The sequence below is a fragment of the Notolepis coatsorum genome (genome assembly GCF_963971535.1).
Source record: "Notolepis coatsorum genome assembly, chromosome: 5".
Lineage (NCBI taxonomy): Eukaryota > Metazoa > Chordata > Actinopteri > Aulopiformes > Paralepididae > Notolepis > Notolepis coatsorum.
Window position 1 is genome coordinate 93,362,143 of NC_140169.1, and position 12,064 is coordinate 93,374,206.

The 12,064-nt window shown below is 42.3% G+C and overlaps 1 protein-coding gene across 1 annotated transcript in view; it reads left to right on the forward strand.

Annotated features, from left to right (window-relative positions):
• The window catches only part of cad (carbamoyl-phosphate synthetase 2, aspartate transcarbamylase, and dihydroorotase), a 192,844-nt gene that overhangs the window by 16,166 nt on the left and 164,614 nt on the right, over nucleotides 1–12,064 (forward strand). Inside the window, exons 6-7 of the mRNA XM_084315379.1 lie at nucleotides 3,620–3,791; nucleotides 11,825–12,010. Coding sequence (XP_084171505.1) covers nucleotides 3,620–3,791; nucleotides 11,825–12,010 — 358 coding nt within the window. The remainder of the gene's footprint in view (nucleotides 1–3,619; nucleotides 3,792–11,824; nucleotides 12,011–12,064) is intronic.

Consider the following 12,064-nt stretch of genomic DNA (forward strand, 5'->3'; position numbering starts at 1 on the left):
AGGTACTTAAAGGAAACAGGTTAAAACGTTTTCTTCATTCATTCCTATGCAATCAAACAGGTGAATATAATAACATTCCCGTTGTAACAGTAACTTGTGTCTGTCTCCCCCTCTCGCGGGCCTGTGGACTAACTCAAGTCCCATGTATCTGAGATTGTTAACGGTATGTTTACACCTGGAAAAGTGTCTAGCTACTGACGACTTTATATCTGAATTTCTCACTGAACACTTATGTTCACTGATTCTTGTTTTAAAGGCTCTGGTTGTCTTCCCCACATAAGAAAAATCACACTGGCATTTTAGTAGATACACAAGATTGGATGAATTACACGTGATACGCCCTTTAACCGGTATTTTTTTGTTCGTTTTTGGGTGCGTGTAAAATTTCTCTTTGATCATGCCTTGACACTGTACACAGGCTTGACAAGGAAAATGTCCATCAGGGATATTCGACAAAAAATGTGTAGGTTTCCTTACGGGCAAGTCGGTTTTAACTAATAGGTTGGATAAATTCGCTTGTCTTTTATAAAAGTAATTAGGCGAATGTTGAAACGCTGTCCCTATTATTGGATCCGACTGTAGAATATGCCAATATTTATTGACAATGCTCCGTATGCCTCTCGTAATGGGGCTAAAAGTGGACACGAAAGATACTTTGTCTGTGTTTTCTTTTTTCTTTTTGGGGATAAACAACGAGGCCCTATCGATCAGATTGGTTTTATTCAGGGCTTTACGTGTCAAATCGACACTATAGCCTCTGTCATGAAAACTGCTTCTTAGAACTTCTGCTTGTGCAGTAAATCTATCTTCAGTGTCGCAAATTCTCCTATAACGGAGTATTTGGCTGAAAGGTAGACTATTTTTCAAGGCAGGAGTGTGGTAACTGGAATAATGTAAGAGCGAGTTACGGTCTGTCTCCTTTTTGAAGACCTCTGTATGTAAAGAAATACCATCTGGGGCTTTCTTGATCAAAACATCTAGGAAAGGTAGAGTATGTATATCAGACTTTAATGTAAACTTTATAGTTTCTCTGCAGGTGTTCAGGTACTCAAAGAAGACATCAAGATCAGACTATGTACCAGACCAAATAAAGAACATATCATCGATATACGCATATAGGATTTGACGAATTTCTCAAACGGGTTTTTATTAAAAATGTGGTCAGACTCATACTTGGACATGTACAGATTGGCTAGGTTCACAGTGGCTGGGGAGCCCATGCTGAGGCCTCTTGTTTTGCAAGTAGTATTTATCTTGGAATCTAAAATAATTCCGAGTTAGTACTAGGTCGGCTAGATTAACTAGCGCTTCTGTGGAGGGGAGTAATTCCTCTCTCGAGTTGAGATAAAAACTCAGTGCGTCAAGCGTGTCAGCATGTGGAATGCTGGGGTATAAACTGACTACATCTATGGTAACTAATAAGTCCAAGGGACTAATATTACAGGTCGAAAGTTTGTTCAAAAAAGTAGTAGTGTCTTTCAAATAACCACGCTGAGAAGAGGCCAAATCCTTAATATGCGAGTCAACAAATTGCGAGATTTTTTCTGTAGCGGAACCTATACCAGAGACGATCGGTCGACTAGGAGGGTTAACCAGATCCTTATGGATCTTCGGTAAAGTGTAAATAATAGGCGTAACCGGGTACTCTACGAACATAAACTTAAATTCATTTTCTGTAATCACCTCTGCCAATCTAAGGCTTTTAAGGGTAGTCTTAATTTCCGCGGAAAATTTAAATACTGGGTCTGTATTTAAAAGGGTATAAACCTCAATATCGTTCTATTGATCTCGGATACATACGAACTCTTATTTTGGAGCACGATTCCAGAACCTTTATCGGCTTTCCTAAAAATTAAATCATCGTTCTTAATGAGATCCTTGAGAGCTGCTGACTCTGATTCTAATAAATTAGGGTAAAGATGGGCTTTGTGACTGGTTTCACATAATTTAAGGACATCAAGTTGTACCAATCTGCAGAATGTCTCCACTGAGGGTGGATTGAGATGAGGGGTAAACACGCTGCGTGGTTTAAATACCTTTCTTTTGGAACAAAGGGTATCAGGCTCTGTTTCTGGCCTTTCATCAACATCATCACTTATCGGCACATTTTCATTAGTAACATATTGAGTTCTCTTATCAAAACCTCTGGCATAAAATGCTTTTAACTTAATGTTTCTAAAAAACTTAAATAACTCCACTTTGGTAGTAAAGGAGTCCGCTTTCCGAGCCGGGACAAACGATAAACCTTTAGAGAGGATATTGGGATGTGGGTCGCTCAAATGTGCGTCAGAAATGTTTACTATTAGAATCAATGTTTATCACCGGAACCGTGGATTTCTTTCTTTGGCTCCTCGTCTTCCTACGGGATCCCTCGCCGGTCTGGGAGGGAGAGGAGCGTCCTGCTCTCCGCGAAAATTAGACTGGCTTCGAAGAGGGTATCTGCCTTGAGAGGGCGTCTCGTCTGAGCTCGCCGCTGTGGAGGAAGAATCAGAATGCCGTTGTTTATCTCTAGGCTGCCAATTCTGCCTACGGTTCCTGGAGTGGGGATGATGGAGCCATGGATACACCATTTGCGTTGCGTAGTCTTGCTCATCTCTTCTCCTCTTAGCTCTCTTGTGCAGCTCGATGTCCAATTTGTACTTGTCGAGTTTCTGGTGTACTGACTCGAGCATTTCGGTCAGCTGGTCAGGTGTTAAAACCGTTTTGATTTCAGCCTCTAACGAGGAAAGTTCAGCTCTGACCTTGGCTAATTTGGGGCCTTCGTTATCAATAATCAAGAGCATTAGATCCATGGAGCACTTGTCTAGGATCGAACACCACTTGTCACAAAATTCAGGAGATTCTCTTCCTAGTGTGGGTTCCTTGGAGATGCGCAGGCCCCTCGGAATGATGTCGTCCTGCCAGTATTTGGTAAGGGTCGTACCATGGAGCAGGGTACGTGTCTCTCTCTGCCGTAGTCTGGAAAGAGACAAGGCCATTATTATATTCACCTGTTTGATTGCATAGAACCTAGAGGAATGAATGAAGAAAACATTTTAACCTGTTTCCTTTAAGTACCTTTTATCTATAAGATTATGGTTTAATCCAAGTGGTTGTTTTCATGCAAGAGGTATGTTTATCCTTTGATGCTTAATAGAAAAAAGAAAAAAGTATGTAAATAAGTATAGGGGCTCAATTAGCCCTATAAACTACGGGCATGTTACATAGCAAGTTTCTGGTATGGTAATGTAATGCAAATTTTGCTTTAACTTTTGTGTTTTTTTATATGTCTTTTATATATGTTGTATATTTGTATAATTTGTATTTAATAACGGACTCTATTTTGATGGGTCTTTTCTTTTGTCATTGAGGACCAATAGACTCAGGCACACCTGCGCCGTGATGTCATTTCCTGCCAAGTCATTAACCACCTGTGTATATAACCATTATCTTGACTGCAAGTGCATTGCAAGCTATAACACTGACGAAGGAATATGTAATTCCGAAACATGTTTGTTTCAGGCTGCCATTAAATTTTGAACCTGAGAGTGCTGGTCTGGCTTCACTGCTTCTTTTATATTATTATTATTATTAAGGCATCCAACATCTGTGTAAACCAGCAATAGTTACTCCTCTCCAGATTTTGACGGTCTGTTCATCAGTAATGGCCCGGGGGACCCCCAGTACTGCCAGGCCACCATAGAGAACGTGAGGAGGGTGGTGTGTGTGGACCGGCCCAAACCAGTGTTCGGGATCTGCCTGGGACACCAGCTGCTCTCCCTGGTCATTGGAGCCAAGACCTACAAGATGAAGTCAGTATATATATATATTTTTTTATCTTTTTCTTTTTTTTACAACTGCTACTAACATTTCTTTAAGTAATCAACCCATCCAATTATAATTGGATTATTCGATGTATCTAAGTATTTAATTAAATAAAAATGGAATATTTACATTAAGTTTACTTGCTCTTTACACAGCACTTTTAACAGGGTATTCTTTTTAAATCTAGCTAAAGCACTTTAACATGGTCTTTTTAAATCAAGCTAAAGCACTTTAACATGGTCTTTTTAAATCAAGCTGATTCTCGGGCTGATTGGCCTTTGTACAAGGTCTGACAGTATATAACAACTAAACCTTTGTACAAGGTCTGACAGTATATAACGACTAAACCTTTGTACAAGGTCTGACCGTATATAACAACTAAACCTTTGTACAAGGTCTGACCGTATATAACAACTAAACCTTTGTACAAGGTCTAACAGTATATAACTACTAAACCTTTGTGCAAGGTCTGACAGTATATAACAACTAAACCTTTGTACATGGTCTAGATATAACAACTAAACCTTTGTACAAGGTCTGACCGTATATAACAACTAAACCTTTGTACAAGGTCTGACAGTATATAACAACTAAACCTTTCTACAAGGTCTGACAGTATATAACTACTAAACCTTTGTGCAAGGTCTGACCGTATATAACAACTAAACCTTTGTACAAGGTCTGACAGTATATAACAACTAAACCTTTGTGCAAGGTCTGACCGTATATAACAACTAAACCTTTGTACAAGGTCTGACAGTATATAACAACTAAACCTTTCTACAAGGTCTGACAGTATATAACTACTAAACCTTTGTACATGGTCTAGATATAACAACTAAACCTTTGTACAAGGTCTGACCTAGGGCTGCAACTAATGACTAATTTGGTAGTCGACTAATCTGCCGATAATTTTTTCGATTAGTCGACTAATCGAAAACCAATGTAAACAACAACAAATTTTTTTTTTTTTTTTTTTTTTTTAATTACCTATCTCTGTGAAAGTGGTTTCTCAGCTCTGGTCCAGCTGAAGACAGAGCAGAGGAACAGATTGGACATTGAGCATGACCTCAGAGTTGCTTGTCTACCATCACCCCAGACTTTGAGACTCTTGTCAGGACCAAACAACAACATCATAACATGATGATCCCATAGCAAATTAAAATAATGACTCATGAAACATTTGAATTTGGATCTTTAAGCCACTTTAAATGAAAATGTATTTGAAGAACAATACAGCAATCACTCATAACAAGATAAATAAATTAAATAATACAAATTAAAGTGGAAGTGTACTTTAAATAACTTTTGTTTGCTGTGTGTGAGAGGAGTCTGTGTGTGTATGTGTGTGTGTCTTACTCTGATTGCTGTGTGAGTGAGAGGAGTGTGTGTACTGTGTAATTTGTGTGTGTGTCTTACTCTGATCGCTGTGTGAGTGAGAGGTGTGTACTGTGTAATTTGTGTATGTGTGTGTGTCTTACTCTGATCGCTGTGTGTGAGTGAGAGGAGTGTGAATGTGTGTGTCTTACTCTGATCGCTGTGTGTGAGTGAGAGGAGTGTGAATGTGTGTGTCTTACTCTGATCGCTGTGTGTGAGTGAGAGGAGTGTGAATGTGTGTGTGTCTTACTCTGATCGCTGTGTGTGAGAGAGAGGAGTGTGAATGTGTGTCTTACTCTGATCGCTGTGTGTGAGTGAGAGGAGTGTGTGTGTGTGTCTTACTCTGATCGCTGTGTGTGAGTGAGAGGAGTGTGTATGTGTGTGTCTTACTCTGATCGCTGTGTGTGAGTGAGAGGAGTGTGTATGTGTGTGTGTCTTACTCTGATCGCTGTGTGTGAGTGAGAGGAGTGTGTATGTGTGTGTGTCTTACTCTGATCGCTGTGTGTGAGTGAGAGGAGTGCGTGTGTAATGTATTGTGTGTCTAGTCTGATCATCATCTCCTGCAGGGGAACAATGTTTTCAATGTCCAAAATTTGCTATGGGATCATCATGTTATGATGTTGTCTGGAACCCTGAGAAGCCACTCTCACAAAGATAGGTAGTGCACAAAAAAAAAAAAAAAAAAAAAAATTTTTAACGCAACAATTTCTCGTCGACGATTTTTTATAATCGACGTCGTCAATTATGTCGACTAATCGTTGCAGCCCTAGTCTGACCGTATATAACAACTAAACCTTTGTACAAGGTCTGACAGTATATAACAACTAAACCTTTGTACAAGGTCTGACAGTATATAACAACTAAACCTTTGTACATGGTCTAGATATAACTAAATCTTTGTACAAGTTCTGACAGTATATAACAACTAAACCTGGATTTCTATTGCATTTCTAGTAGGGGTGGGGAAAGAAATGTATAAAGCAATATATTGTGATATTTTGCATGTAAATATACGTTGACGCCAAGTATCGATATAAAAAACGATATTAAAAATATAAGAATGAGGTGAACAGAAATATATGTATGTATGTATATATATATATATATATATATAATTCTTTTATTGCAGATGTTATAACATTTTCCGTTAGGGACATACCATATTGGTCCGATTATAAGACTACCCCTCTTTTTCTGTTATTTTTATCATCCCTTGGTAAAAATCATCTTCTATTTAAAAAGAAGAAAACCACATTGAATAAAACAGCCATAATAACACATTGATTCCCACCCGTGATTTCTATCTGTAAACGCATTGTTTTTACATGTGAAATGATTATACGCATTAAAGTTAAACGGACATACTGTATATTTTAAGTTTAGGAATAAAAAAACACGGGCGGGCGGGTAGCACAGCGGACTAAGCGTCTGTCTACCACCGCAGAGACACTGGTATCGAATCCGGCTGTCAGCGGTGCCGCCGGCTTGGCCGGTCGTCATACTGGCACAATTGGCAGTGTCAGCGGGAGGGAAGCCGGTGGGTGGTATTCTGGTCGTTGTAAACGGCGACTCCTACAGGTCGGTCAGGGCGCCTGCATAGCGAGGGAGAGAAATGGTGAAGGTAGTGTGATCCTCCCACGCGTTACACTTCACCAATGAGAGTCCTCGCTGCCAGGTGAAAAGAGGCTGCTGGCTGTCTCCTATGTATCGGAGGAAGCATGTGATAGACTTCAGGGCTCCCTAGACCGACCAGTGGGGGGCACATGCGCGCAATGACCAGGAAGGGGAGGGGGGAATTGGCATAACGACTAAATTGGGATGGGAGGAAAATACAGAAAAATAGGAGGAGAAAAAGTGGATAAAAAAAATAGAAAATTCAAAAACATGAAGACTCGCTCCGGGGACGGCCTTAAAGATGGCAAATCATTCAGTTTCAGGGTCACGGAGGAATCAAGGACGGAGGAAGGGAAGCTTTTTATTTATTTTTATTTTGAATCTATTGGAATGAACCCACAGTCACACATAGTCTTCCACTCTCTGTCGCACACATAGTCTTCCACTCTGTCACACACATAGTCTTCCACTCTCTCTGTCGCACACATAGTCTTCCACTCTCTCTGTCGCACACATAGTCTTCCACTCTGTCGCACACATAGTCTTCCACTCTCTGTCGCACACAGTCTTCCACTCTGTCACACACATAGTCTTCCACTCTCTCTGTCGCACACATAGTCTTCCACTCTCTCTGTCGCACACATAGTCTTCCACTCTGTCACACACATAGTCTTCCACTCTGTCACACACATAGTCTTCCACTCTCTCTGTCACACACATAGTCTTCCACTCTCTCTGTCGCACACATAGTCTTCCACTCTCTGTCGCACACATAGTCTTCCACTCTCTCTGTCGCACACATAGTCTTCCACTCTCTCTGTCGCACACATAGTCTTCCACTCTCTCTGTCGCACACATAGTCTTCCACTCTCTCTGTCGCACACATAGTCTTCCACTCTCTGTCGCACACATAGTCTTCCACTCTCTCTGTCACACACATAGTCTTCCACTCTCTCTGTCACACACATAGTCTTCCACTCTCTCTGTCACACACATAGTCTTCCACTCTCTGTCACACACATAGTCTTCCACTCTGTCGCACACATAGTCTTCCACTCTGTCGCACACATAGTCTTCCACTCTCTCTGTCGCACACATAGTCTTCCACTCTCTCTGTCGCACACATAGTCTTCCACTCTCTCTGTCGCACACATAGTCTTCCACTCTCTCTGTCGCACACATAGTCTTCCACTCTCTCTGTCACACACATAGTCTTCCACTCTCTGTCGCACACATAGTCTTCCACTCTCTGTCGCACACATAGTCTTCCACTCTGTCGCACACATAGTCTTCCACTCTGTCGCACACATAGTCTTCCACTCTCTCTGTCGCACACATAGTCTTCCACTCTCTCTGTCGCACACATAGTCTTCTACTCTCTGTCACACACATAGTCTTCCACTCTCTGTCGCACACATAGTCTTCCACTCTCTGTCACACACATAGTCTTCCACTCTGTCGCACACATAGTCTTCCACTCTGTCGCACACATAGTCTTCCACTCTGTCACACACATAGTCTTCCACTCTCTCTGTCGCACACATAGTCTTCCACTCTCTGTCGCACACATAGTCTTCCACTCTGTCGCACACATAGTCTTCCACTCTGTCGCACACATAGTCTTCCACTCTCTCTGTCGCACACATAGTCTTCCACTCTCTCTGTCGCACACATAGTCTTCCACTCTCTCTGTCACACACAGTCTTCCACTCTCTCTGTCACACACATAGTCTTCCACTCTCTCTGTCACACACATAGTCTTCCACTCTCTCTGTCACACACATAGTCTTCCACTCTCTGTCACACACATAGTCTTCCACTCTCTGTCGCACACAGTCTTCCACTCTCTCTGTCGCACACATAGTATTCCACTCTCTGTCACACACATGGTCTTCCACTCTCTCTGTCGCACACATAGTCTTCCACTCTCTCTGTCCCACACATAGTCTTCCACTCTCTCTGTCACACACATAGTCTTCCACACTCTCTTGTCACAATCTCTGGGTTCTGTGGGAGTGCTGTGGTGTGAAATGTCGATTTGTGCCGATCTCATCAGTCTCCCCGGCAAGGAATAACACTGTTATGATAAGGCTCCGTGCACACACACACACACACACACAGACCTGAGGGGCTGGGAGGTCAGGCTGTGTTTTGATAAGCCTCTCTGTATCACTACTTTGTTAGTGCTGACTGTCAAGGTCAGGACGGGATCCAAGTCTTCCCTTTGTTCTGCTGGAATGTTCTGGCCTGCACTGCTGGACAGACAGACAGGTGGAGCGAGACATACAGACAGAAGGTGAGTGAGTGAGAGAGAGACAGACAGACAGACGGACAGACAGACAGACAGACAGACAGACAGACAGACAGGTGGAGAGAGACATACAGACAGGTGGAGAGAGACATACAGACAGAAGGTGAGTGAGTGAGAGAGACAGACAGACAGACAGACAGACAGACAGACAGGTGGAGAGAGACATACAGACAGGTGGAGAGAGACATACAGACAGAAGGTGAGCGAGAGATCGACAGACAGACAGGCAAAGAGACACAGATGAAGAGTTAGTTCACAGGGTACACTACACTAGAGGCTCTCTGTCTGCTAGCCAGACAGACAGACAGACAGAGTTAGTTCACAGGGTACACTACACTAGAGGCTCTCTGTCTGCTAGCTAGACAGACAGACAGACATACAGACAGAGGGTTAGTTCATAGGGTACACTACACTAGAGGCTCTCTGTCTGCTAGCTAGACAGACAGACAGACAGACATACAGACAGAGGGTTAGTTCATAGGGTACACTACATTAGAGGCTCTCTGTCTGCTAGCTAGACAGACAGACAGACAGACATACAGACAGAGAGTTAGTTCATAGGGTACACTACATTAGAGGCTCTCTGTCTGCTAGCTAGACATACAGACAGACATACAGACAGAGTTAGTTCATAGGGTACACTACATTAGAGACTCTCTGTCTGCTAGACAGACAGACAGACAGACAGACATACAGACAGAGAGTTAGTTCATAGGGTACACTACATTAGAGGCTCTCTGTCTGCTAGCTAGACATACAGACAGACATACAGACAGAGTTAGTTCATAGGGTACACTACATTAGAGACTCTCTGTCTGCTAGACAGACAGACAGACAGACAGACAGACATACAGACAGAGGGTTAGTTCATAGGGTACACTACATTAGAGACTCTCTGTCTGCTAGACAGACAGACAGACAGACATACAGACAGAGGGTTAGTTCATAGGGTACACTACATTAGAGGCTCTCTGTCTGCTAGCTAGACAGACAGACAGACAGACAGACAGACAGACAGACAGAGGGTTAGTTCATAGGGTACACTACATTAGAGGCTCTCTGTCTGCTAGCTAGACAGACAGACAGACAGACAGACAGACAGACAGACAGACATACAGACAGAGGGTTAGTTCATAGGGTACACTACATTAGAGGCTCTCTGTCTGCTAGCCAGACAGACTGATGGTTCACAGGGTTTAGACAGACAGATGGACAGATGGAGACAGAGAGACAGACGGAGAGCACAGCCTCAGTTCATAGGGTTCAAGTCTGAAGTCTTGCTGATTTTGGATGATACAGACTCAAGTAACATTTCATATCTGCATCACAGCTTTTTTCTCACCAAAGACCACCCAACAGTGTCGACACTCGCAACATGTAATCGGATACACAGATCACGCCTACTCGATTGTTGTTATATTATGCAATAGTCTGGTAAGAAAGACGAAACACATGATCTGATATGTCATAAATGTATAGATGTAGCAGTACTGTCTATCTGTATGTCATGTATGTCATATATGTTATGATGAATTGAAAATGGGGGACCCTGATGTAAACAAGACGAAAGTCTTTCTCTGGTCTGCATCCCCTTAACAATTGTATGTATTGAGCTGTACTGTACTGTACTGTACCCATTCTGCAATCTGTTAATAAACTTTTCAATCAATCAATCAATCAGGGAACTAGCCAAAAGTTTGTAAAAACCCACTTTTATAACTTTGTCTGTAGTTTTTTGCAGTAAAGAGTCAAATAAAAATATCCTGCAACTGAAAAACATAATTCTATTAAAATGGCAAACACAAGGGTAAATTCCAAATAAGTACAGTGTATAAGGTTGCACAATAGTTTACGTTGAACACGAAAACACACACTCGCACACAGACACACAGAAGAACAAGCAAACACGTATTCGACAATGATGCATCCATTGTTTATTGAAACCCCTGATGTTACCTATTTATACCAGTTGCCAATGTCATTGAAACTGATACCTTTCCTTATTTAAAGCTGCTAATGTAGTTCAATAGAGGAGAGGTATGTGTCATCATTTATTAAGTGAATGCGCAACATTAAAGTCAGTCTGGACGTGTCAAATTAAAGGTGGGGCGGGCAATTTCAGAGAAATTAGCAATAGTATGCTATGCATGCGCAACAGAGGTTTTCTACAGACTCCACCAGCAGCTTCAAGTTGGATAAAACAAATAAAATAAAATAAATGTGTACTTTTTGACGGGGAACGCAATTAGTTTTGCGATGCAACTCCAGGAACGCCAAAATCTGACTTGGTTGTTAAAATTCTGGCCTGCATCTTAACAACCCATTTATCTTGGCCTGCCAAGTGGTGTTCCTGGGGTCTCGTTGCAAAACGAACGCCACCAGCAGCACGTTCCTGGTAGAAAAGTACACAGCCAGTGGAACCACCTGCCTTTCTGAGGCTGGAACATAATAGTTTTTTTTAACACTCCTTTGCTATATTTCCGCTGGACAGGTAAGCTCACTCTTGCTCATTTACCTTTAATAAGCTACTGTCTTCATTAGGATGCTCCTCATGGCGTGCTCTTGATGTCGTCTTTTTGCTTTTCACTCTGCCACTAACCTTGTCAAACCACTGTTGAAACCATAGCCAAGCGTGTGTGCGTGTTTGTGTGTGAGTCTGCCCCGTCACCATGCATATATTACAAGCGGTGTTGTGCATAACCTGTGTGTGTGTCCTAGGTACGGTAACCGTGGTCACAACCAGCCCTGCATCCACAAAGGAACGGACCGTTGCTTCATCACCAGTCAGAACCACGGCTTCGCTGTGGACCCCCAGACGCTCCCACCCGACTGGGACGTCCTGTTCACTAACGCTAACGACCACACCAGCGAGGGCATCGTGCACAACACACTGCCTCTGTTCAGGTAGAAACACAACACCTAGAACCTGTCCAGGTAGAAACGCAACATACTGCCTCT